The following is a 27,997-nucleotide window of genomic DNA, read 5'->3' on the forward strand; positions in this document are numbered from 1 at the left end:
TAAATGTAAACATTGCATGCGTTATAGATGGCGGCCGATTTCAACATATTGTAGTATTAAGACGGCTATCTAGTTGTTGTATATATATATGTTTATAAGTACCAAACTGATAACACCAATAATTATCATAACAATTATTGATAAGCATGGAATAATAAATTAATTGTGAGGAAAAATAATTATTAAGTAATACCTTAATATTTAAGTAGTACCTAACTACGGGTTACTTAAATTTCAACTATGCAACCAAAAATTACGTGTCGACTATGCATACGGGTGCATATCTATAAATCAAAATTTAACACTCTTAATAAGTCAATTATTAAGAGTAAAAAAAAACTTTATAAGTCAAAGTTATTTAAAAAAATTGAGTAACTCAAATTCAAACTCAAAAAGGGAGTACGATTAAAAAAAAAATTGAATTGTTGCACGTGTGCGTCAACCATTTTAAAAAATAGTTGTAATATTAAGCCATTTATGCATTAAGAAAACCTCCAAATAAAATTCTGCATCATGCGTTCGAAATATTATGTGTTACCTTTATCGTTGAACATACCTATACTGTATACATGTATAATAAACGATTTAAATGTTCTTAGGTACTATGATGAATACTTGGAATTTTATACTTACTTGACCATGATTTATTAGTAATAAAATTAGGAACCTACATTCAGGGCCGTATTTACACTTTTTGCGCCCTGGGTAAACAATATTTATACGCCCGGCCCCCCTCCAACCAAAAAAAATTAACAGTTTTTAATTGTTTAGTTGTAGCTCTTTACTTATGAAAATTTTGTGAAGAACACAGATCACGATGATACATTATTTTAATTATTTTCAAAATGTATAACAATTTACAACATACAATGGTAATCTATAAAAAAAATTACAAAAATGAATAGTTATCATTGATTGACAAAATGAGTAAATGACGCCAAATGGACGTATTATAGTCATGCAATGCAAAAAGTCCAATTATCGAACAAATTCTTACCAAAATAAAATGTTATTTATATAATATACACCGGCGCCTGACCGCCCTCAAATGTGTCAAAAATTGGCCGCCCGGGGCAAATGTCGTCGTTGTCCCCCTTAAATACGGCCCTGCCTACATCTGCATAGTCATACAGCAAGGCTGCTCAAACCCAGGCGTTAAGTACTTTATCCGCCCTCCCACCAATAAAATAAATTATTCTATAAAAAATGTGGGGTTAGGATAGGTTAGGTGTTGCATTAATAAGTAAAAAATGAAAATATACTTACATTTTTAATATAATTTATAATTATTAGTTATATACAATTATTAGCTATACATAATTATTAATTACACTCAATTATTGTGAATTCGCTGCGTTTCTGTTGTCCAACCCAGTCTCGTTTAAAATCATTAAAATTAGCGATTTCTAGCCACATTTTTTGGCTTGGTTATAAACGTGACGGATTGCAACCAGTGTGTATATAGCGTTATATATTATAATGTATTGTAATTTATAAAATATTTGGAATTTGGAAAATCATATATATTAGCTTAAGTCATAATTTTCCTGATAATGTATGTTTCTATAATTTTGTGCGTAAGTATAACATAACTATATATTTTATTTATTTTATTGTATTGAATATAATGTATTTATAGTAAGTATTTCCCTTTAAGTTAGGTACTACTAACTTTATACTACCACCACCTATCCAGTGAATTATAATTATTTTAATTTTGAAAATGTACAATTAAATTAGGCAGGTAACCTACCTAGATCCTAGTTTAAAAATGATTAGGTACGTTTAGAATTACCTAGTTTTTAATATAATATGATATGAGGTATCTAGTAAAAAAAAAATATATATAAATTGTAAAACACCCTTTTGTTCTAAATAATTTAATAAAAAAATTAAGAATATCGTAAATAATTTTTGATGTTTAATAACTACCAATAATATTTATAGTCGTCTATAGGTACATCAAAAACGGCTATAAATTATGTTCTTCTTATCAAAATATTATAATACTATATATAACTTAAAAAATATTATTGCAGTTTAAACAATAATTATCTTTGTTATAATTATACGAAATTAAAAACAGTGAAAATAAAAAGTATAATTTTTTAAGTAGCTATTCACAAAACATTTTTAATAGCCTAGCTGTATAAATTATGCCAATTTAAATTTATAAATGTACACATTTTAAAATATAGTAGGTAATATTTTTATCTTTATATTTTTAAAATGTGAATAATAGTTAGGTCTCTACACTAATAAAAAAATTTGTTTGTACATAAATGTATTTATGCATTAAATATTTTTGTAGTTTTTATAGATAATTAAAATTTAAACTGGACATATATGTTCAACAAGTACACTTAATAGTAATATAATTTACCATGTTTTTCATAGATATAGTAAGTTCTTACTCTTTAAATTAAATCAATTATTTAATTTTATACTTACTGGCTACTTTTTGGTCATCTTCGTCCTGCAACATAATATGTAATAATACGTTTTCAATATAGGTATCTATATTAGAAGCGCATCTATAATATAATTTGTCTTGGTTATATATTTTACATAGGTATCTATCACACTTACCATTTTGGTTTCTGTCCGTGGTGTCAGTATATAGTGATGCTCGTGAGGTTTGTAGTCCGAATCCCTAGGTAAATAGCTGTTTGTTGCTTTAGTTCTTATTGGAGGGGAAAGCATAGAAGACCCATGAAAGAAATATGGTAAAAATAGATAGGCATTCCGCTGGCATATTCTTACACCTCTACGAATATGAAATTTATGATATCACCCTGCCATACTAGTGAAGAAAATACTTAACGCTAATTTACACATCACAAAAGATTCTCAAAGAACTTGATCATTTCAAGCGAGTAATGACAGAAATTCTTTCATTTAACATTAAATTAATTTTATTTAATGCATTCATAACATTTCATTATTTTAACAAAAACGACCGGTTAGAGTTCAAAAGTAATTTTCCGTTCAGTTAATTTTTAATATACTTGAAAAAAATAGACTCATATTATGCATACCTCATATATTTTAATTTTAATTTACTTATGAGTTCACACATGACGAGCTGATATAGATAATAGTAGTCAGTAGATAGGTATTATAGGAATAGATACATTTGGAAATGTTGTCATACAGGTATCGTTTAAACGAACCATATCGTGCAAATCATGAAAATAGCTAATGAGCCATAACTAAACACTATCCTAACGCCCACTACTAAACATATTTTTGTACTACAATATAAATAAGCCTTATTATATTTTAGCCTCACTGTGTGCTATAAATGTGTTGGTGACAACTTATTTAGGAAATTGATTATAAAACTGACGTTATTTAACTATTGTATTTGCAGCTATATATTTTAGTACATTTTTTTAATTTCCATCGATTTTATTGTTATATACTATATTACCTATACAATATTACTAAACATTCTTCCTACATCTGTACAGACTACAGCTAGTGTTTGTACATTATGACTTATTTATGTTCAAAATTATAGTGTTCAAGTTTTAAAAACGTGTGATTCGATTGTTAGAGAAAATGAGAATGGTTTTTTTAAAATTCTTTGTAAAGCAGGGGAATTTGATTTCGTAAAATAATACGAAACCGAACACAATAAAATTGGTAACAAAGTTATTGGTTTTTTGGTAATTTTATTTTGAAAAATTTTACGCAAAATTGGTTTTTGAAAAAATTTAATTTTGTGTTTTGGTGCAGGTAACTCTAAAAAATTGACCATAGATACATGAAATTTTCACTGAATATTTATATTGACAATTTCTATACATCATAACATTTTCAAAATATTTTGACACATGTTAAACTATTTATAGATAAATTATGAAATTTTCAATTATTATTAGTTTTATTTAAATTAAGGTCATTATTCTATAAAAAATGTTCGATCAGTCAAAAACCTTGAAAATGTAATATAATAGGTTCATCGTAAGTTGTTGTTAGCGTAAATAAAAAAGAGCTGAGCGTAAATCCACAATAATTTTTTATGATTGTCTAAAGTTCAAATTTTTACGAAATTCGTATCAATTTACAAATTTTTTTGAGTTAGAAATTCATAAAAAATTAAATTTAAATATCTGAGATTTTAAAATCTCATATCGTACAAGATTCCTCATTAATTTGTCTACCGGAAAGTAGGTACTTGTACATCTTGTAATGTACACCCTTTATTTATTTTGTCATTTTCTATAGGTACTTGGTAAACATTTTTAAATATTTTGATTAGTTTTGAGTTATTTTGACATATAATTACCGATATTTTTAATTTTTTTAGATCTTTTTTCTATAAATGTCAATGAAATTTAAAAGCTTGCAAATGTAATACAAGGTTACTCACAAATTGTTACAAAATTAGTTTAAAAATATTAAAAAACCTAGGCAATATTTTCTTTTATAACTATTTAAAGTTCAAGTGTTGACAACATTTATCAAATTGAAAATTTACAAATTGTTTTGTATTTAAAAATTTATAAAATGTTCGATTTCCATAGCTAAGGATTAAACATTTAAAACAAAGTTCCACGTAAATAATTCGTTCGGCAACCAACAAATCTAAAAAGTATATAAACACAGTTTTTTATATTTATTTTGTTGTAATTCAAAATATTATTTGTGAGTACTATTCGGTTAGTAGCCTACTTATATAGGTGCAGACTATGTGGTGAACTGATGAAAGATATTTGAACATCTTTCTGCTATTTAAATATTGGGTATACCCTGCACCTATTACTACATTTTGTTTGAGATATGAGATCATTCAAATATTTTTAAACAAGTTTTGGTGTAGGTACAATTAAACAAAACATAATTTTTGAAGTAGAATATAAACATAATATACGCCGCTCATAGGGACTAAGCCCCCAAAAATGTCCATAGCCCCCCCCCCCCCAAACATTTCCTACATTTTGTTTCAAGCTTATAGTGGTTGGTGTAAATATAGGTAGTTTTTTTAATTGTAGGTACTTAGGCACATAATTAAATTATCAATCAAAATGTTTTCATTTTATAAATTCATAAAATTTTTGACATTTCAATAAATATTGTGATATTTTATCAAATACAATATTTAGCTATAGCCCGTTATTAGTATAGGTATAAAAAACGTCTTATTTTATTAGCTTCGTCATTAACATATTTTATAGCGATATTTAACTCATACTTAATTTAAAAAAATAAGTTTGTATGGTGCCAAGTGGCAGCAATATAATAATGCGTATTCTCTCTGATGGTTGATTCGTTATTTTTTCATTTATTGTACAGTAGGTATCTAAGTATTATTGATGACAATTTGGCTCAGTTCTTAAAATTTATGATCTCATCAGGCAACAGTAACACGCCCGGCGCTCGTGCTTCACAAATCTAACAGCTACTTTACAAACCGTTGAAAAATATTTTTAAATTCTCCCGTGACCACACCTATCAGAGAAATATGTTTGTGGGTCGACTACTTGGATTGTTTCCATGTTTTGTTTTTCAAATCTGTTTGTTGACCATCATTCCGTCACTCTATCGTGCACTAGTCCTAAACATGCAATTCAGTTATCACGGACCAAAATGTTTTTATACCCCAATATTCGTTATATTTATAAATAAATATATATATGTAGGTAGGTTCATAATATTATTATTACCAATACCATAATTTTATTTATATTTAGTATTTAGTCATCACTATCTACACTCACCATTATTTCCATTCAGAGCTGTATTTGAACATTTTGTGACCCGGGGCAACATATTTCGTCACCCTTCCCTAACTAAAAAAGAGTTATTTCTTAAAATGTAAGGTATATAACTACTTTTTTGTGTCATATATCGAATCTGTTGTTCGTTATTACTGTGTTCACACCTCGCGTACGAATGTACGATAATATATCCAACTAAAGTGTACGAATAAAGAAAAAAAAATGTGGGCAAGTGGATGTCGCTCTGCTGCAGTGGCGTAAACAGGAGGTCGCAATGGTATCTTTTTGCGACTCCAAAAAATCACGATTTTAGTTTTCGAAAAATTGAAATATCAATATAATGATAAATTAACTAATTTATATTTTGAGGACCAACATTTAACTTTGTTTTGAAGCACTGGAATTATTATAATATTATTCCACATTTATTTACAGTTTTGTTATTAACCATTTTCTATTATTATACGAATATGGTTATTTATATTTTATTGTGATCAGTGGACTCGAGTCTCAATGGCAGCTGATAGTGAAAATGTGTTTCATAGTTCAAAATTATTATTTGCTTGTTTTATACATGCATTTATTTTTGACACTTGTATTTATTTCTTATCCGTGAACGATTTAAAATTAAAAGTGTTTCGACAACTTGCTAAATTGGATAAATTTATTGTAAAAATATCAAAAAGTCGAAAGTAAGTGTCTATTTTTTCTTTAAATTCGTATCAACACATATTTACTATTTAGTATGCATTAAGGTTAAAATAGCACTTCAAATATATTACCTACATTAATAGTCCAGGGCTTGAAACCGATTGAAATAATTTCGGTTTCGGTTTCGGTTTTGAATACCGGTCTCTAAATGTTTCGGTTTCGGTTTTCAATATCGGTTTCTAAAATTTTCGGTTTCGGTTTCGGTTTTGAATACCGGTTTCTAAATTTTTCTGTTTTGGTTTTAATTTTTCAATACCGGTATTAAAAATGTAATTTCGATTTTCTATACCGGTTTTTACATTTTTAAAAACGGATTTCCAAGCAGACTTGAAATTATAATTGAATGGTTTTATTATACTTAATTACTTGATAAGATATTTGAATGTGTGATACAAATAAGAGAAATGTTTTAATAGGAGTGATTTTTTTAATTTGATTCTACAAATTACAAGCTACAAGGAACCTAGAAGTTAGATTAAAATTAGAACAGTTTAAACTTTAAAGATAATATGTAGTACATTCATCACTAGACTATCTTTCTTTTGATGCAAACCTCTTCCTTGTTCGAATTTTTTCTTTTGTAGCATTTTTTTAATAACAATGAAATAATACTTAATTGTCTTATAAACAAAGTAAATATTTACCTATAATAAAAAAGGACAATACATTCACTATTAAGTATTTTCACATTTGAAATTGTTTTTAAATTTTCATGTATCTGCAGTTATTCGTTTTTGAACTACAACAAAATAAGGAAATCGCTACATGAGAAATCGAGTGAATATCCAATGTTGTAAAAATTTGAATTTCAAGCGATCATAAAAATTTAATTTGACTTTCTTATAGATATTTTTTGTTTGATAAAGGTAAATAATCTTATAAGGAATCTTGTATTGCATTTTCATATCTTAGATTTAAAAAGAAAAATTTTTATGAATTTCTAACTCGAAATAATTTGCAAATCTTCGTGATTTTTCCATATTTTGTCATTTTTTGAACTTTAAATGCTTATAAAAAAAAAACTGTGACTAACGATTTTTAATATTTTTCATCTGCCTTTGAAACAATATACTAGGAGCCTTCTATTAAATTTTCAAGCTTTTTTATCCAACAAATAAAATTTTATTGATATTTTTAGAAAAAAAATTTAAAAAAAAATTGCCAATACGGTTATCAATGTACTATTGTATTAAAATTTAAAAATGTTAATGCGGATATTTCAATATTTGTTCTAAAAATAACGTAGTTCCATATCAAATTGGAATTTATGTGGGAGAGTGTATTTCCCCGAAAATAAATCACCTGTATTTTTAAATGTTAAAAATTGTATACCTACTTAATGTTTATTTATGTTTGTAATAACTAATAACTAATAACTAATAACTAATAAGGTATTATAGTAACTGGCTGATAGGTTTATAAATTATATTACAGTGACTGGTGAATGGTGAGTAATGAGTAATGACTAGTAACTATTTGATAGTTTGTATATTATCAAACTTAGTGAGTTGGTAATAAAATATATTAAATATATATTTAAATATAAAATAATATTAAGAAATAATAAGAAATAACTAATTAGTAAATACTTAATAGTTAGTATACTTTAGTAGTTAATATTATACTAGGAGCCTTCTATTAAATTTTCAAGCTTTTTTATCCAACAAATAAAATTTTATTGATATTTTTAGAAAAAAAACTAAAAAAAAATGGAAAATGAAAATGTCCGTAAAGAGCTCAAAATAAATCAAAATATTTTGAAAATGTTATGGTGTATAGAAAGTGCTAAGATAAACATTCAGTCAAAATTTCATGTATCCACGGTCATTTTTTTTAAAGTTACACCAGAAACCAAATTCAATTTTGTGAAAAATCGATTTTGCGTAAAAATTCCCGTTTTTCCTTAATTTTTATTTTGTTTTTCCCGACGCTTTTGAAAACTACTGGTAAATTTAAATTTTGACCTCCCCAATGCACCAACGATATTCACTTTTTGATCGAACAAGATACTGAAGTTGAAAATCGTAGCATTATTTCGACAACTTATCGTGTACACAGACACAAAAAAAATTAAAATTAAAATAAAAATAAAAAAAAAACACACATAATTGTAAAATCAATACATTCATCGTTTTGCGACTTGATTTATCTGTAGCAAAATTATCTATGATTTAGTGGTGAGCACTGAGTCTCTATAATCATAATCGATTAGCAAATTTCTGAGCAGTATGCAGTACCTATGCACTATTATACAGGAGACGGTCGACAGTGCCAGCGTCGCGCGTCGTCCCAATATTTATTATTATTATTAATTACTTTATCAAGACACCTGATTTCCAGAATTCTAATAAATTTGGGGTGCCGGGTGCGGGGTGAGGCGGGTCATTCCACTAAGCACTGTGCAAGCTGTCCCCCTAGCTAGCGGCTATATACAATGTAGTAATATACCCGGTGGCCTGAGCCAGTATATTTGACTGCCTTGGCTGGCGTTTTGTGTATGCACCATTCACAATATTGTACGTGTTTACGCCGCACACCCGTTACCCTCTCCCATGCATTAACATAGGCAACTGCCTCGTCGAGTGTCGATGTCGAATCTCTAGCGGTGGCGGCGCAGCACAGCACGCGCTGGTCGCATTATTAAACTCAAACGGCAAGGTTATTATAGCTTATAAATTAAAACGTTACTGCAACGTGACTACGTGAGCCATTCTCCAGTTTTATGCAAGTTGTATATGAAAAAAAATTAATATAAAATATAAATTTAGGTAAATAGAATTATGAAATTATGAAAAACTAAAAAGTACAAATTAACTAAAAATTGCGCCCTAGGCCAGTGCCTTGGTGGCCTATGGGTAAATCCGCCCCTGATGCTCATACATTGACACAGCCAAAATGTACATGTGTCATGTAATATGAAATGCCTAAGCACTACTCCTTAAAAAAAGGTATACCTCTTAAATAGTGATTCCTAAGAGAATATAACAATTATTGAATATATTAAGAATATTACGTCTAAGGCAGCCATGGCATGTTGGCTTCGCAGCTCTATACAGTGGCGTATATCATATAACATATCTCCTATTTAACCATATTTTAATAATTAATAATTATTGAAGCAAAAAATTGGGATGAGCTTGCATGGTAATCACTCTGTATGGCTATAGTACCTTTAATACACCCAGTGAGCACCGGCTACTGGCTATCTGCTTCATATGATAGTGTTAGATCAGAATATGCCTACACAATTGTAACACCAGTGATAATCTTAACTATAAGAATTTAATTGTTCAAAAATATAGTTAGCTTTTTTGTTAAAATGTATAAACATTGTTAATTAATATTCAAATACCTATGCAAAAATAAAATCAACAATGACTTGATCTAAAATTTTGGCCAGTTTTAATTAAATTGGAAGGGAGAGAATTGAAAACTTGATATATTTATGAATTAATTAGTTTAAGGTTTATTTGAAAATTGACTGGTTATTACTTATTAGTTTTGTGAAAAGCAAATTTAACTTTTATGAAATATGTTAATTACATCAAAGTATTGCTAGAATTTTTTTCAATATTCAATTATTTACTGAAGGCTATTCCCTTCAATCTTAACATCTTGGCTACACTACTGATTGTAGAAAACCTGTTGTGATTTTACCAGTTAAAAGTGAAAACTTAAAATCCAAAATATTGAGCCTGCGCCGATAACATTTAATATAATTAGCTCTCAAGATTATGAATAAGTTGCTGCTACTAATACTAATTCCTTTATAATACATAAATACAAAATTAACAATTCGAACAAAATACATGATCATAATATTTATATTATAATTCAAAAGTAAAAAAAAAAAACATCAGTACTTCACTCTTTAACATTAGAAAATAAAAAATTAATATTCTTGACATAAGGAAAAAAAAATAAGTAAACTAATAGCTACTAATAACACACAAATATATTGATGAGTTGTAAAATTTAATTTGAATTATCTGTATCATCATTAGATAATGCACGAGCTCTAACTAAATCCAATCGGCCTGCTTTGATCATATCATTTTCCCACTTGAGAAGTGCATTTTTATAGTTATCATTATCTATAGCAGCTAATTCAATATATTTTGTTTTTCTATTTTCATCCAATTCTTTCCATTTATTAGCAACTGTTACCATATATGTTTGAACTGGCTCATTTCCATGATTTTTTATTTCTTCAGTTACAAACTTCAAATATGCAGTAAGAGGCTTACGAGGTTTGCCTAATTCTTTTAATTCCTGAAAATAATTTATAATATTATAATAAGTGAATTCATTTTTTTTTTTTGAACTTACTTTTTTTAGTTTGCGTTTTGTTCTTTGTTCTATCTGCTCATATTTGACTCGAAACAGCTCATTTTTTTGGTCAACAGTCAAGCTTTCATTAAAAACTTTCATACTGTCTTTGTATTGTTCAAGTTCTTTGTTATAAATGTCAGTCATTTTTTTCTTAGTATTATCATCAAAGTCCTTCCATGACTCACTTAGAAAACGGACAGCATCTAAAATAAAAAAATTAAATAAACCAATTTGATATACCTACATTAAATTATTTTATTTTATTTTTTAGATTAAAGTTATTGACATTTTTTTTTATTTTGTCAAAAAACTTGAAGGTGTAATACAAAATAGATACATTGTTTTTTATTGGCATTTATTTAGTACTAATATCGTAATTCAAACAAATATCAAAACTTTAAAAATTCTATTACTTAAATTTCATATTTTATAGGTACACAATGACAATTTCAACATATTTAGATTAATTTTACTACAAGACTACCAGGCTCAATTAATCAGTTGGGAGTTTAACCACTAAATGAATCATGGATTGATAATTAGAAGAGGGATTTATTTTATTACTTACCTAATTACCTACCTGCGTAATTCTGTTATATTTTATATTATTGATTTGATTATTTAACATCGATTAAGTATACCTTAAATATAAACTTTTTTTAGAACATATACTAACTATTAATCAAATAAATGTATCATTATTTTAAGTCAGAAAGGGGAAATCCCTATCATTTTGGTTTTATCACTACCTCAGAAATTGTCTGAAAATTATGACTTGCCTACCCTCGCTCATGCCTCGGTGATGGATTATAATTTGTTAACTTACTTAATAATAAATTAGACAATGTAAAATTTACATCAAATGTACCACAAGATGGACATTTATCACCAATGCTTATCCTACATTTTCATTAATGGTACATCAAAAGTTATTTTCTAGATTACTCTTCTTTAGTTCTTTATAGACAATAGACGTACTACACATTTTTCATAAAATAACTACAGTGAAACCTCGTTTTCTACAGACACTTCCAAATAGCGGACAAAATAACACAGATTATATAAAAACTGTTTAATTTTAATTTATATAGAACAACCTAAATTAACCAATATTTACCTAAGTATACCTATATATTTTAGATTCTGAGCGGAGCGTTGAATTTATTGATTTTACAATGATGTGTGTTTTTTTTTTAATTTTAATTTTTGTGTTTGTGTACACGATAAGTACTAAGTAGTCGTAAAAATGCTTCTATTTTCAACTTCGGTATCTTGTTCAATGGGAAAGTGAATATTGTTGGTGCATTGAAGAGGTCAAAATTTAAAATTCCCAGTAATTTTCAAAAGCGCCATGAAAAACAAAAGAAAAATTAAGGAAAAACGGGAATTTTTACGCAAAATCGACTTTGATTTTGGTGTAACTTTAAAACAAATCACCTTAGATACATGTAATTTTCACTGGTTGTTTTTATTTGAATTTTCTATACATGATAAATTTTTCAAAATATTTCGATTTGTTTTCAACTGTTTAGGGACATTTTCAGCTTCCTATTTAATTAGTTATTTTTTCTATGAATGCCAATAAAACTTTATTTGTTGGGTGAAAATACTTGAAAACTGAATACAAGGCTCCTACTATATTGATACATTATCATTTGAAAAATATTAAAAATCCTTAGTCAGTTTTTTTTATATAAACATTTAAAGTTCAAAAATTGACAAAATATGGAAAAATCACGAAAGTTAGCAAATTATTTTGAGTTTAGAATTCATAAAAATTTTCTTTTAAAATCTAAGATTTTAAAATGTAATACAAGATTGTTTATAAGTTTACCTTTGTAAAAAAAAGAAATGTCTACCGGCAAGTCAAATTAAATTTTTATGAGCGTTTGAAATTCAAATTTTTACAACATTGGATATTCATTCGATTTCACGTGTAGCGATTTTCTTATTTTGATGTAATTCAAAAACGAATAACTGTAGATACATGAAAATTTTACTGAATGTTTATTTTATCAATTGATATACTTGATAAACTTTTCAAAATATTTTTATTTGTTTTGAGCTGTTTAAGGACATACTCGGTTTTTAATAATTTTAGTTTTTTTTCTATAAATATCAATAAAATTGTACTTTTTGGGTAAAAAATGGGTGAAAATTTAATACAAGGCTCCTGATATATTGCTACAATAGCAGTTGCAGCTTAAATTGCATGCATCCCTTGATCCATACAACACAACTGAAGAAATGGAATTAAATTGGTATAATACTGCTATGGATTGGACCAATGGTAATTTAATTTTTAATTTTTAATTGGAGAAAATTGAAAACATTTTTGAAGTAAACTTTTTTTTTAGCTAAGTTTATTTTCAAAGGTCATTTAAAAGTTCTTGTACGAACAGCTTCAAAGTATGACGATGTATGTTTATTAAACATTCCAAATTTAAAATTAAGCGTCAAGTTAAAATGATATTGTCTGGGTGATCCTAATGACCACTATTCAGTTATGCCTTGTGCTCCTGATAAATTACCAGAATATTCTAGCAATCAAGTAAGTTTTCATAAGATCTTTTTTTTACTGTATAAAATATAAAGCTTTAAAAATGAATAACTTTGGTGGTCTGAAAAAATTGTTGTCACTTCTGTGACAACAATGTTTACTCGTGAAGTCATAAAATCACACTATCCAATAGACTGTATTTAAAATACACACATCGTATTTATCCTGTATGATAAAAATAATAATAGAAAAATAATAATTTAATGAACAAGCTATAAAAGTAGATTTCTAAAAAGTATTTTTCAATATTTGTATTATTTTCTTAGTATTAAAAATTGTTTTATGATAATTTATAGGAAAATTAACATAATAATTAACATATTCATTAATGGCACAATTTTTTTTAATAAGCATTTGAATTTCAAATTTTGACAAAATTTATCAAATTTAAAATTGAATAATTATTTAGTAGTTAAAAATTTATAAAATGTTCATCTTTTATATCTAAGGACTGAAAATTTAAAACAAGCTTCCACGTAAGTAGTTAATTGTGTTACCAAAAAATCGAAAAAATACATAAGCACAGTTTATTTTTATACTCATTTTAAGTTCAAATTTGGACAATATTACATATAAAAAAACCTAGAATAACTATTTTAGTTATTTTGTTGTGATTGTATAATATTATTCGTGGGTACTTGAAACTTCTAAAGTACACTATTATATATTTATGTTAGTATCACGGTTTGTTGTTGATGTATAAGGTGTTACATAAGTACCTAATGGATATTGTGACATGATTAATTTGGAATTTATTATAGGTCAATTTTTTTTAAATACCATAGATATAAGTATATAATATATCTTATACCTAGATTCAGTCTCCGCTCAGAATAGTTTTTCTTATACAATGATATTATATCATTGAATTCAAATTTAATACCATCCATTATACAGTGACCCACTTGTAACCTAACCTACTGTACAGCAGAACAATATCCACTTGCCCACTTTTTTTAATTTAAATGTAATATTTTTATATAAAATTACAAAAAACTAAAATTGAATTCAATGTAGAATAAATACAAAGATAAACCGTAAAAAAAAAACAATTTTGATATATTATATGAAATAACGAAATTATGAAAAACAATATTTTGAACCTTCCTTTAAGGACTCTTTTAAGTCTGTTCCAAATGAAATAGGAAATAATGTATTTACATCAGACGCAATTAGGATACGTAGTCATTTGAATTTTTTGGATGCAAACAAATCTTCACTTCCCAACCGTAAATTTCTAGCACAATATGGTATTTTTCAATACTGTGTTAATTGTTATGAATACAATTGCTAATACGAGTCTCAACTACTGTTAATTACCATATTTAAAAAAAAAAGCCATTAAGTTTAGTACCTAGTGTAAAATAAAAATAAAATAAATTGAAATGTTTACCTTTAAAATTTAAATTATGTTTTTCAATTACTTCTTGTCTTCTTTCTTTAAGATATTGAAAGAATGGAGGACTAGGTTTCTTTGGTTTCAAAGGCAATTGTAACTTATTAACCACTGATTTCTGAGCATATCCTATGGTATGAGATTCCAAAACAGAATTTGCACATCTAAAAAAAAATAAATTTGTATATTATCATAAATCTTTCAACATAAATAAGAACATAAATTACAATAAAATTAATTTAAACTTTTAGTTATATTAACCTGTTGATAAACAAATTATTTGAATTGACTAATCGCCAATGATTCGTTATAAACTGTTTGAAACCCATTTCAAGTAAATATATTATAGATTTTAGATTTTACGGTTCGGAACACCGAAGCATGGGAGTGCGACAAAAAAACGAAAATAGTGAATAAGTAATTTATTGAATTATTGAAATTTTAACTTTTTTTTAACTGTTGTTTTGGCGAGTTGAATTAAACTTGAGTCTTGAATAATTAATTTATTAATGATACCTATTGAACGTTTGAAACTTTGAAAACATAAAACAATCGTCAATCATCGTACAAAATGTACGATAGTACAATAACAACGATATCATACAATTTTGAATACAAATGTATAACCTCAAAATCCATTTATTTTTAAAAATGTTATGTTGGCAACCAATTTGATCCCGCAAATGATGTCTCCGGCCCATGGCTTAAGTTTATCTTAAGCCATGTTCCAGTAAGGCTCTACATATCATAGTGCCTATAGTGCCCTAGTTCCAGTCCTGTATACCTTAAGCAAGGTGTATTGTATCAATACACCTTGATCTTAAGTCAGTGATGAGATTAAACACGGAATGATAAAGTGATAAAGTGTTTATTTTTTAGTAAACCATTTTTTATTACAATCCGAGTCCTAAGAAATACTATATAGATAAGAGACAGTTACTATAATTATTTTTATCATTTATCTTTGAACAAAAACCTTTTTAAAAAATATGTCAACATCAAGTCATATAGTCATCAAAATAATGTCAAATCGTTGTAATACTTGTACAATTAAAAACAAATTATGGTTCCACATTAAATAATGTAACCAAATGGGATGCTTATTACAAATATAGCATAAAATGTACACTTTTAATAGATTAGAGTTCCAACAGTTATAACTAACAAACGATTAAATACAATGATTGAATTTAATACTGTATTTTTTTGTGTATTTTCCATCTTACTGTATTCTTTAAAATGGTGAGTACGTTTTACTTTCATGTCAAATTATTCATTCATTTTTCTCAACTCACTGAAACATTTTAATTTAGGTTGTTACCCAAAGCCATCAGCTTATATCTCAAATACAAATACCATTTGAACGTAAAAATTGGAACGGCTGGTTTATTCTCTCTACAAGATATAATTTTCTTAAAAAACGGTTATTCGGTGGTATGTTGCAAACAAAAAATACAATTCTATTGCCTGTATGCATAGTCAATGTATACGTCACATAAGACATGTTATACCATGTCTTATGAGTTATGTGACACATGAATTGACCATGTATACGTATCATGACATTTTAATGAATTATTATTTTTGACAGCATATTGATAATATTGGTTTCCGAAGCAGCTTTATTAGCAGTGAAGTCAATAAATTGGTATGTCTTGTAGCTCGTGATGTGAGAATTGAAAAAAACATAGAACGGAATGATTCCACTATTATGAAACAAAACCAAAGCAATAATAAAATTGAAGATATATTGCCAATTGTCATGAAATTTGCACAAGTACATTGAATGACTAATCCGGATTTTTTAAAATTAAAATTTTAACTTTTCTTTTTAGTTTTTAGCTGTCCGAATTAGTCGTATATCAATTATGTCATTACAACCAAATACTCCTGAATGGCTCTTTATAGTATCAGTTATAGATCTCCACTTGGATGCATCTGTCATTGGATCATCGAAGCAATTATTAGCTAATGTTAATGCTCCATATGCAGAAGCAAAATTACTTCGTCATCCTATGAATCCAAATTCATGTTGTTTAGCAAAGATAACTGTAAATGTATGTGCTGAAAGCATATTAGACACACACGGACCTTTATCAATTCAGTCACTAATGTTGAAACTTGACAAATCAAAAATTGTTCTAAATAAAGGTTTGTATAGTTTTATTCAAAATAACAGTGCTAGTTCTACACTGTCTGACAAGGATAAAGATCAAAGTATTGATTTGAATGTGGCTACAAAAGACATTCTACTTTCCTTACCACCATTGGTACCTAAGGTTAGTTTAATTATTTATATTGATTTGTTAATTTTTAATATTTAATGTTGTTTGTATAGAAAATAAAAATACATCTAGAAGAGCTAACAATTGTTGATGTGAAAGATAATTTAGTTACGGAGATGAAAGCAGAATTGAAATTATTGACTATAGAAAATCTTATCATTCCTGATGACAATAATCATTCAATAAAACAAAGTAAACATAATATAAAATTGATCAAGTATAACAATATTTTATAATACAATCAATAATATTGCAGGTAATCTTTCATTAAAAGTAAATTTTGAAAGTTTGTGTTTGATTGGTCATGAAGAAACTTATGTATCACTGGAAAAGTTCTCATTTGAAGCTAAGGTATAGATTTATTTTAAATGAATTATTCTGTAGGTTGATTGTAATATTGAAATAAAAAATAATGTTTCTTGAATTTTTCTTATTTTTTTAGTACTTTAGGAAATCATTAAAATTTGATCTAAAGATAAATAATGTGTACACTTTATATTCACACGAAGATATTTACCAATGGTATACTTCTTATACTGATCAAATGTTGAATCCACATCAAGTAAAATATGATTCTCCTTGTATATTTCTAATGTCCATTTATATATGCCCAACCACATGACTCTTAACCAGGGCCGTCCTTAGGATTTGCGAGGCCCAGGGCAAAAACCAATGTTTAAACCAATTTTACCACTTTTTTCAAACGCGAGGGCTCCAAATGTAAGCAAAAAGCGCGAGGTCCAGGGCCTGGGCCCTGCTCGCCCCTCCCACTTAAGGACGGCCCTGCTCTTAACGTAAACAAAAATGTATATAGTTATATAAATATATGATTTATTATTTTGTTTTTTAATCACTAGAACCAAAAATAAGGCTTGTTTAAAATTTAAATTGTTGCTTAAGAAGTTTTTCTAACAAATAAATATATATTTTATTTTAAGATTTTAACTTTAATTTCTCATTTTTTTTATAGCATAATTACATATTTTAAATTAAAAGTATCTATTAAACAATTTTATAAATTTCAAAACTTAAGATATTATTTAATTAATATTGATTAGATATTGATCTATAATTAATATTTGTAATATTTAGTTGAATCATTGTGATTACAAAGCCCCAAACATGCCCCATTTACATTGTTTTCAAGAAAAGTTATGATTATTAAAATTTTTTGTTTTAGTTAAAATCAACTTCACCTTTACCAACAAATAAATTGTTAATATCACAAAACAGTCCAATGGATGATTTTAGTATAGATTTATTGGTTCAGTTTTTAAATGTTACTACAACATGTAGACTCGGCTCAGAATGTGCGTCTGTTAGTTTAAATAAATTTAAACTAATGTTATCTTGCAATCCAGTTCTAAGTTTGTATTTATTATATTAATTCATAATGGTATTCTAATATGCAATCTTATTAATTTAATGTATTTGTTTGATTAGGAAATGAAAATCAAGGTAAAGTGTTTGCAAATTGGCATATTGGGCTATGCCACAGAAAATGGACTAGTGATTTGATGTTAGAAACTGTGCGTTGTTGGTTAAAACCATTTACAAATACTGAATATAGCCCGGGTATGAAAAAATGTCATTCTTGGGGTACACCATTGTTTATTGGCCTAGTTTTGGTACAGGTAACTTGTTTAATTCTTATTTTAAGACATAATTTATTTATTCAGGTTTTTTTTATTAATAACTAGATTAAAAATTGTATCCCATCAAATGCACCTAGACTTAATGTTTTACTTGATACTGTACGCTTAGAATGGAGTCCACCACTTGCTCAGTTCATATTGAGGGCACATAATTCTTTACAACAGTAAGTTATATATTATGTATATATTCAAGATGCAGAGCATAATATTGTATCCAATGAAATAGTTTTTTTTCCTTTTTATTTTATACACTGATTGAAAAGTATTCATTTATATAATTATATTAATAATTATGTATTTTAAACTTTTATAGAATTTTTTCCGCTTTGGAAATAAATTTGAAATCCGAAAGTAATCAATCTGTTATAGAAGATCAACAATTTTCGATATTTAAGACAATTACAACTAGTATTTCTGTAACAAATGCAAATATTTTTCTTATAGCCGATAAAAAAAGTATGTTTTTATTCAACTTACAATTGAAATTATACATATCGTAAATTCCTTTTTTATTTGATTTATAGTATGTGTTTTGGTACGTGTAGATACTATATCTGTAGACATTGGAATTACAAGGATAATTTGTGCAATTGAAGGTCTTAAATGTGATTCTTTAGTACCAACTAAATATCATTATGTTTGCACATCTTCTGACGATATTAAGGTACTTTTTCACTTTCTCTTTTATTTTTATTAATTATTTGAATTGAGAGGAAATTAACATTGTTAAAAATTTAAAACCGATAAAGAGCTGGTGGCTTCATATAAAGTCATTCAAATTGGAAAAAATACTGGAAACTAAAGAAATATTAATTGAAATCAATGAAATATTTGAATGTCGATGGAGTGCAAATGTTCACCTTAAACTATTGACTATATTTACAGACATATCTGATCTGAAAAATCATTTGGGTAATGTTATAATTTTATATGAATAAAATGTTCCTCTTTAAAAATACCTCCATTGTTTTTAATTTAGAACTTTGAATTTTCTTACAGGCATTAGTTCTATTAAAGATCCAAACAAGTCAACAGACATTAAATTATGTGTCAAATCAAAATTCAAATTTTCAATTAAAGTTTCTTCATCTCATTATTTATTATTTTCAACAGGTAACATTTTTATTTCACTATATTTTTTATAGAATAAAAACTTGAACATTTTTATTTTATTTTCAGATAATTTAATGTATATTAAAAACAATGGCAAAGTGCGTCATCTTGAAAGCAAAAGTTTTAAAGTCGCTGTTGATCAGTATAATATATTTGCTATAAAAGGTTTTAAAATGTTGAAAACAAATTTTAATAAGGAAGTTCAAGCTGAGAGACAAAATTCTGAAGGGTTATCAACTGAAGCAAACAATATTTGGTGATAAAAAAAAAAAGAATGAAACGATTGTATATTAATTTACAATATTAAATTTTTAGGGATGTGGCTATTGAAAACTTTAAAGTGGTATTTCCTTATGGTTTTGAGTTTTACAGTATTTTTCAAGGTGAATTCATTAGTATTGTTAAATGGTTAAAATTAATTCATAAAAAACCTAAACTCCAACCTGAACCTCTACCAAGTGATATAGTTTTAAAAGTAAGTCATCAATAAGATTATTTAATTGATTTGTATTTACTATTTATCAAAATATAATAAAATACAGGTTCAAGAGGTCATTTTTGAATTGAGTGATGATGATTTTGAAGTAAAGCTCAGAGATAATTACGAACTTCTTGAAGATGAATACAAAGAAAGTTTAAAACGTCAGAAAATGCTTGAAACTAAAGTGTCTGAAGTGGTCAAAGATCGTTTACTTTTACCAGCAGGCAAAGTGGAAGAGTTGTTAACTAGCTTGCAAAAAATGAATGCTCAAATATATATACAACGGTCAAAGCAAATGAAACAACAAGCACCAGTACGAACTCGTTTATTTTCGTGGACTATGTGTGATCTTTGTATTATTATTTTGGCTGATGAGTCTATGCATGGACCTCAAAAAGTTGTCAATCATATATGTGAAATGGATGCAGATAGCCTATGGCCTGAGGATGGCTTAGAATTTTGTATTCTTTGGTGTCGAATGATTTTTGCAAGTTGTGCGGAATGGAAATTTCAACTTAGAGATTTCCCTCAAACATGGCTTGATATTAGAAAATTTCAACTTTGGGGAAAATTAGCTGGTGCTGAACAAGAACCTACAGCCCGAGGCAATATATTAAATAATACATATTATTATAATATTATATTATTTTCTGTAGAACATAAATATTAAAATATATTTTTTCAAATATCTAATTTTTATACTTAGCTAAAAGAAGTGTAACCATTGAATTAAGTGATCCTTTTGGCGATGTGACAATTGAAAGGGGAATGACTTCATTGAAATATTATTATGACTTAAATTGCGAAGTTGATAAATATACATATTCATTTGGACCATGTTGGGAACCTGTCATTGCACAGTGCAAACTATGTATTTATATAATATTATTGTTGTATAAAAGTAATTAAAAACTATAATTATTTTAAATAGGTTTAGAAAAAGTATTAGGTTCTAGTAGAGATCCAAGTCCACCATTACCATTTTGGGATAAAATCAGGTTAATATATCATGGCCGCTTGACAATGATTGTGAATGAATTAAAAGTGAAATTGCATGCATCCCTTGATCCATACAACACAACTGAAGAAATGGAATTAAATTGGTATAATACTGCTATGGATTGGACCAATGGTAATTTAATTTTTAATTTTTAATTGGAAAAAATTGGAAAAATTTTTAACTTACACTTTATTTTTTAGCTAAGTTTATTTTCAAAGGTCATTTAAAAGTTCTTGTACGAACAGCTTCAAAGTATGACGATGTATGTTTATTAAACCTTCCAAATTTAAAATTAAGCATCAAGTTAAAATGGTCTTGTCTGGGTGATCCTAATGACCACTATTCAGTTATGCCTTGTGCTCCTGATAAATTACCAGAATATTCTAGCAATCAAGTAAGTTTTCATAAGATCTTTTTTTTACTGTGTATAAAATTTAAAGCTTTAAAAATGAATAACTTTGGTGGTCTGAAAAAATTGTTGTCACTTCTGTGACAACTATGTTTACTCGTGAAGTCATAAAATCACACTATCCAATAAACTGTATTTAAAATACACACATCGTATTTACCCTGTATGATAAAAATAATTATAGAAAAATAATAATTTAATGTACAAGCTATAAACGTAGATTTCTAAAAAGTATTTTTCAATATTTGTATTATTTTCTTAGTATTAAAAATTGTTTTATGGTAATTTATAGGAGAATTAACATAATAATTAACATAATCATTTGATTTCTCATGCAGAGATTTTCTTATTTTGTTGTAATTTAAAAACGAATAACAGTAGATACATGATCATTTCACTGAATGTTTATATTCTCATTTTCTATACACCATAATTTTGACTTGTTATGAGCTGGACAATTTCAAATTTCTATTTTTTTAGTTTTTTTTTCTTCAAATATGAATAAAATTTTATTATTATAATACAAGACTCCTGATATATTGATACAGTACCAGTTTAAAAATATTAAAAATACATAGACACAATTTTTTTTTAAAAGCATTTAAAGTTTAATTTTTGACAACATTTACCAAATTAAAAATTTAATAATTATTTTGTAGTTAAATATTTATAAAATGTTCAACTTTTATAGCTAAGGATTAAAAATTTAAAACAAAGTTCCACGTAAATAGGTTATATATAAATTACTTTATTCACAATAATATCATCAAATATACTTAGTAATATCAATATGTCATAGGCTGACTGATCCTCTTCGCTTAGAATCGTTTTTCTTTTATAATGATATGATATCATTGAATTCAAATTTAACGTCATCCATTACAGTGACCCACTTGTAACCTACCCTATAACAGAGCGACACCCACTTTCCCACCTTTATATTATTATTTGTTATTTTAAATTAGTCGCCTACTTTAAAACATATATTTTTAATACTATGGAAATAATACAAACATCTACATCTAAAATATACAGGATGATTTTTCTAGCAAGCTCACCCTATATTTTGATTAAATTATGCATATATTCAAATTCTCATGTTTGAATTTTTTTTTCCGCTGTAACTATAGGCCACTGGATGGTTTTTAACTGTTGGGCAGGGTACTGTAGGTTTTAAATACGTATGTTTTTAGTTTGGGAGAATTTACAAGTGGGCACCTGTAGGTATCTGCCATGCACAGGTAGGGGATGGCAGCCTCTCTCTCCAGACGCCGTGGTTGCCGGAAGAAAAGTGCCACCTGTGGCTCGAACCATTGATGATACGCTTTGCAACCGACGCCTTAGTCTGCTCGGCTACTCCTTCCCCCATTTGGATTTTTTAAATACAAACTTCTATTTTTCAAACAGGTGCCATCTTTTTTCACTTTTAATTATTCAGCAGATTATTTTTTGAGAATTGTGGTGAATCTAAATCAAAATTCATAAGAGTAGTTTTTGAGTTATATAACTTTGTGTATTAAGGATAATATGTCTATGGTAATGGGTTAAGTAGATTTGGAGACTTTGATGATATGAACAATTTAGTAATTTAAAATATATCAATATAAATAATTTGTAAAAAATGAGTATAAATGATGTATAATGAATACTACACCTCATACCTTCATAATATAATACCATCTAATAACCTTTTTAAACAATTTACTTAATTTATAGCTTGCATGTAAAATAATTATTCTGTCTTACAAAGTAAATAAGTTGTTTTTATTTTATGTACAGTTTATCGGATGTTATAATTTTATGACGTCATATGTAAAATGCAACTTATATTTAAATATAAGAAATTGTCTGGTAGTGATATTTAGGCTATAAAAATTATTATTTTTTGAAGCTAAATTTCCAAACAATAAAAAAATTAGCTTTTGTTATAATTTTTTAATCCTTTGATTAAAAAACATATTTTACATGATGTATTTTTATTTAGGAACATGACTCTTTTAGAGCATTCCGTTCACAAAATCTCAATGTTAGTCTTTCTATTGAAACCAAACCAGAGCCAAATACTGGGTCTCCACATACAGATACAGATTATCCTGTTGCACTCTTATATGGCAGTACATTAAAGTAATCAAATAACTGTATAATATATAAAATAAATATTAATTTTCATGTATATGTTATTATGTTAAGTAATTGTTGATATTTTAGGTGGTTTGAAAACTTAAAATTAATATTATCTGGTGTAACAAGGCCTACCAGGCGCGGTCCATTATTTAATAATAATAGACATAGAAAATTAACTTTAAGTCGTCACTATAGAAAAGTTCATTTGTGCGTGTCTTTGCAACATTTTCAAGTACATTATTGGATGTCATTTGCTTTACAACGAGGATTTGAGCTATTTGGCCAACGAATATCTATAAGTTCAGAACATACCCTTAACTTAGCATCCAACTTTGAAGATGATTTGAAACACCGATCACGGCCTGTTTGGTCTGTTGGTTATATGAATTGTGAATTAATGGATACAGAAATATGGTTAAAAAGTGCCCTACAATCTGAAGAAGAAGAAGAAGAAGAAGTAAAATCAGTCTAATTATTTTAAAAAACAAACAAACATATTTTACTTTACATTTCAGGCTGAAATTAAAGAAAAACCCGTTGAAAAATGTTATTTATTAAGTGTAAGCAAAGTTTCATATGGGAGAGAAACTACAGGTACATGTGAAGCTGATGGTAGTCCAACTCCAATTCATCGATTAGTTGTATATCATTTAAAAGGAGCTTGGACAACAAGAAATAGAGATGTAGCTTTTGCATTATTCAACTCTTTAGTAAAGAATCAGGTAACATATTCAAATTTTTATAACTAAATAATTAATATGATACTATCAAACATATTCCAGAAATTGAAAAAAAACCTATCTACAGAAGCATTGAAAGGGTTTTGTTTGAACGACAGTGGATGTACACCAATGAAGAATCGTACAAGAAATGCAGATTCTACGGAGCAGACTACACCATTATCATCAGTTACATCTGTTGCATCATCTACTTGTCAAGCTAGTCCATCTCCAATGTCTAAACTACAATGTGGTGGTCAAGCAGCTACCATGCTTCAACAACTTATATCTGAAGTAGACAATAAACCTGTTGTTTTCAGTGATGATCTTTCAATGCAAGTAACTAGGGAACGGAGATTACAAGGATTATCTGGATGCCAGCAAGACGATGTTCTTTATAAGAATTGGTTGAGTAAGTTTTGTTTGTTAGAGTTGTCACACATATTTTTTAACATAATTTAATCAAATAATTAAATATCAATAATTATTATTTTAGTTGCCTTAATAAATAGTCAAGTGTTGCTTAAAGGGTGTGAAACTAAAGGATATGTAATAGTGAGTGCAGCTAAAGCTGAAATATTACAAAGAATTCATTGTCCAGTATGGAAGGATCATTCATTAGTATCTAAAACAACTTGGGTTGGCACTTTAGATAGTATGCAGTATTATGCTACAGTTAGTGCTGGAAAAACTGATTTTATTGATGGTAAAATTGAATTTTAAAAATTAATTGAATTCGATCACGTAATTTAATTATATATTTAATATTTTTAATAGAAAATATTATGTGGTTAAATGTGGAGAATATACAAGAAAAAGATATAGACAGTACGGTCATATCTGACCTTCCTGACTTACCGCATCTTGTCGGAAGTGGACATAGTGTTGGAGGTGTAGTCAGTGAAACTGTAGGTGCAAGTAATGTTGGAGAAAATTCTCCATTACAGGTAAATTGGTATTTATCATTAATTCTATATAATATATTAAGTTTATTATATATTGTATATGTATATATATTATTATATCATTACTTCATCACTAGCTTCAAAGAATTGTTTCACGATGTAAATGTGAATTTTTTTATGCGGGTCATGGTGAGAGTAGTTTAAATCCAACACATTTAACTGAAGTACCTCCACCACCAACAGCTACACCTGATGTTGTTGGTGATCCAGATTTACATGAACCAGTGGATGCATTTACTCTTATGCATCATGATTTAGATGTTTGCACCAATTCTCTTCAGGTATTAAATCTAAAAAAATTTAATATATGTTAACTGATTAGTGATTATTTACACTTATAAACTTTTAATTATAGTATGCTATGATCTTGGATATAGTGAATAACTTATTATTATATGTGGAACCACGTAGAAAAGAAGCTTATGAACGTTTGCAAAGAATGCGTTTTCAACTGCAACTTCAAAGTAGTCAGGATCACAGACAACCCATTCAACAGTTACAAAACCATGTTCGGTAAAACACATTTCACTCTTTAAGAATAATGAAAAATAAAATAAACTAAATAATTTTACTATAGGTGTCTAGTTGCAAAACTACGAAGATTAGAAAAAGAAATATTTTTATTAAAAAAAGAAGAAGATTGGCAAAATGAAGAATTGTTATCTTCAGAAATTAGAAGTTTAGAAAAACAAGTAAGAAAAAAACTTAAGTATTTATTTTTCATAAACATCTATGTATGGAAATTAATATTTTATTTACATTTTAAATCATTAGATGAATGAATTAAAAGATCAATTAAACTCTGAAAGCGAAGAATTAGATATGATGGTGTCTTGTTATAAAGAAACACAACTAAGAGCAACTCAAAAATTAGCTACATTACGAGGTGATAAACCAAGTGTTGTACCTTCAAGAGCCAACGAAATATGCTTCAAACATGCTCAATGGAGATTAACTGAAAATGATGGTCAACTGGGTATTGCGGACTTAGTACTTAGTAATTTTTTGTATGTCTACAAATATTACATGTCAACCAATAAGTAAATTTAACATTCTTACCTTTTATACAGGTACACAAAAAATTCTAAAAGTGACGATTCAGTTGAGCATTTATTAGAATTAGGATATATTAGAATGACAAACCTTTTAGCAAATGAATTGTACAAAGAAGTAATTGTACCTACAGAAATACAAAACAATATGCCAGTTGATGATCGAAAGGTTCAATATTTTAATTTTAAAAATTATTAAATTTTTTTTAACAAAATTGTATTATGTGTTTAGAGAGCAGTAAGAATATTTTGTAGAGAAAAAGCTCCTGTTGGAGGTATTTCGGTCAAAGAACATTTTGAAATAAATGTGGTACCATTGACAATTGGTAATTACTAATGCACTTTGTTTATTAGAATGAATATTAATCCTGTAGTTATTTAATTAGGTATGACCAAAAAATTTTATAGCACTATGATGAGATTTTGTTTTTCTGAAAGAGATCCTGAAAATATAGATGCTGAAACAGATGAAAAAAATTCATCCAAAGGGAAAAAGAACAAAGAAAGTAATTTTTATGTTCCAATAGAACATAAAGATGATGTTGAAAAAATGAAGGTGAAATTACATTAAATGTATTATTACATTGATAGTTTATAATTGAATATGATTATGCTCTAACATAATTCCTATTTAACTTAGGAAAGAGCTGAAAAGAACAAATTGTTCATTTACATCAAAATACCAGAAGTACCAGTAAAAGTTAGTTACAAAGGTAACAAGGAAAAAAATTTGGAAGACATAAGAGATTTTAGTTTAGTAATTCCCACAATTGAATACCACAATGTTACATGGACTTGGTTAGATCTTTGCCAAGCTATGAAAACTGATAGTAGACGAGTAATACTATCCCAGGTTTGTTCTTAGTATTTTTTATATTATATCCAGATAGTTTACCATAAACATAAGACAAACAATTCCTATACACAATTTTAAGGTATTAAATTATGTTTAGGCTATTAAACACAAGTTGCAAATAAAGACTAACAAAGCAATAGCAGATGGTGGTGCATCACCACAAGAAGAAGACAAAGCTCGAATGCTGTTTGGCAGTAAATTAGTGGTAATTATGTCATTATTTTATATTAATATAATATTATACTGTTGTCCAACTGTATACTAACAATAACAATTCATTATTAATTTAGTTGAAGTTCTTGGTTCTACAATGAATAATTATTTTTTGTTTCTAGCGCAATGAACATAGAAATTCAAAACGTGGTATACTGAAATTTCCTAAATAGAAGTACCTATATATTTATTTTATATTTTGTATGAACTCTGTGATATTGAATTTTGTTACCTAAAAATGTATTTCTTTAAGAAACATTTATAATATATTTATTTTATACCAAAAATACTTAATAATATTACCCTAGCTATGAAGTTATTGCATGTTTTTTAAAAGTAAGCTAAAAGACTTTTACAAATACAAATATATTCAAGCATTTTCATGCTATTTTGAGCTGTA

At 27.3% G+C, this 27,997-nt stretch overlaps 3 protein-coding genes across 5 annotated transcripts in view; 1 reads left to right on the forward strand and 2 right to left on the reverse strand.

The window, feature by feature from the left end:
- LOC100159315 (troponin C) overlaps window positions 1-3,094 on the reverse strand; it is a 6,353-nt gene extending 3,259 nt beyond the window's left edge. Inside the window, exons 1-3 of the mRNA XM_001949126.5 lie at window positions 3,039-3,094; window positions 2,590-2,767; window positions 2,452-2,476 (exon numbers count right to left, since the gene is read on the reverse strand). Coding sequence (XP_001949161.2) covers window positions 2,452-2,476; window positions 2,590-2,767; window positions 3,039-3,079 — 244 coding nt within the window. The 5' untranslated portion in view covers window positions 3,080-3,094. The remainder of the gene's footprint in view (window positions 1-2,451; window positions 2,477-2,589; window positions 2,768-3,038) is intronic.
- A 7,023-nt stretch (window positions 3,095-10,117) lies between these two features.
- Window positions 10,118-15,302, reverse strand: LOC100168210 (transcription factor A, mitochondrial). Its single transcript, XM_001949344.5, has 4 exons — window positions 14,987-15,302; window positions 14,723-14,889; window positions 10,767-10,972; window positions 10,118-10,709 (listed from the first exon to the last, which is right to left on the reverse strand). Exons 1-4 carry the CDS (start codon window positions 15,052-15,054, stop codon window positions 10,413-10,415), a joined length of 738 nt encoding a protein of 245 aa, XP_001949379.1. The 5' UTR covers window positions 15,055-15,302; the 3' UTR covers window positions 10,118-10,412.
- Window positions 15,303-15,470: 168 nt separating this feature from the next.
- LOC100165500 (protein KIAA0100) lies at window positions 15,471-27,997 on the forward strand. Of its 3 annotated transcripts, none has more exons than XM_016807391.2 (36): window positions 15,471-15,967; window positions 16,039-16,159; window positions 16,317-16,502; window positions 16,561-17,004; window positions 17,064-17,202; window positions 17,267-17,361; window positions 17,453-17,572; window positions 18,191-18,377; window positions 18,454-18,638; window positions 18,711-18,829; window positions 18,979-19,121; window positions 19,190-19,329; window positions 19,415-19,577; window positions 19,665-19,778; window positions 19,845-20,034; window positions 20,094-20,253; window positions 20,321-20,864; window positions 20,966-21,130; window positions 21,191-21,391; window positions 21,460-21,653; window positions 23,653-23,792; window positions 23,877-24,249; window positions 24,308-24,514; window positions 24,575-24,923; window positions 25,008-25,217; window positions 25,289-25,458; window positions 25,554-25,757; window positions 25,832-25,989; window positions 26,054-26,168; window positions 26,251-26,483; window positions 26,547-26,697; window positions 26,761-26,854; window positions 26,915-27,084; window positions 27,169-27,381; window positions 27,482-27,589; window positions 27,720-27,997. In XM_016807391.2, exons 1-36 carry the CDS (start codon window positions 15,906-15,908, stop codon window positions 27,768-27,770), a joined length of 6,618 nt encoding a protein of 2,205 aa, XP_016662880.1. In that variant the 5' UTR covers window positions 15,471-15,905; the 3' UTR covers window positions 27,771-27,997. The 3 variants fall into 3 exon arrangements, with proteins under 3 accessions (XP_016662880.1, XP_001945624.2, XP_016662881.1); XM_001945589.5 differs by having other exon boundaries at window positions 15,669-15,967; window positions 18,454-18,644; XM_016807392.2 differs by lacking the exon at window positions 17,453-17,572 and having other exon boundaries at window positions 15,670-15,967; window positions 18,454-18,644.

Source organism: Acyrthosiphon pisum, chromosome A3 (assembly GCF_005508785.2).
Source record: "Acyrthosiphon pisum isolate AL4f chromosome A3, pea_aphid_22Mar2018_4r6ur, whole genome shotgun sequence".
NCBI classification, from domain to species: Eukaryota; Metazoa; Arthropoda; class Insecta; order Hemiptera; family Aphididae; genus Acyrthosiphon; species Acyrthosiphon pisum.

Excerpts from the sequence above, each read along its gene's own strand:
- LOC100168210 (XM_001949344.5), bottom strand. The coding sequence starts at position 15,054 with ATGGGTTTCAAACAGTTTATAACGAATCATTGGCGATTAGTCAATTCA. Across the intron at positions 14,890-14,986 it reads AATAATTTGTTTATCAACAG|ATGTGCAAATTCTGTTTTGG; the intron begins GTTAATATAACT and ends ATTTTTTTTTAG. Across the intron at positions 10,710-10,766 it reads CAAAACGCAAACTAAAAAAA|GAATTAAAAGAATTAGGCAA; the intron begins GTAAGTTCAAAA and ends AATTATTTTCAG.
- LOC100165500 (XM_001945589.5), top strand. The coding sequence starts at position 15,906 with ATGATTGAATTTAATACTGTATTTTTTTGTGTATTTTCCATCTTACTG. Across the intron at positions 17,203-17,266 it reads TAATCATTCAATAAAACAAA|GTAATCTTTCATTAAAAGTA; the intron begins GTAAACATAATA and ends ATAATATTGCAG. Across the intron at positions 26,698-26,760 it reads TGCCAGTTGATGATCGAAAG|AGAGCAGTAAGAATATTTTG; the intron begins GTTCAATATTTT and ends TTATGTGTTTAG.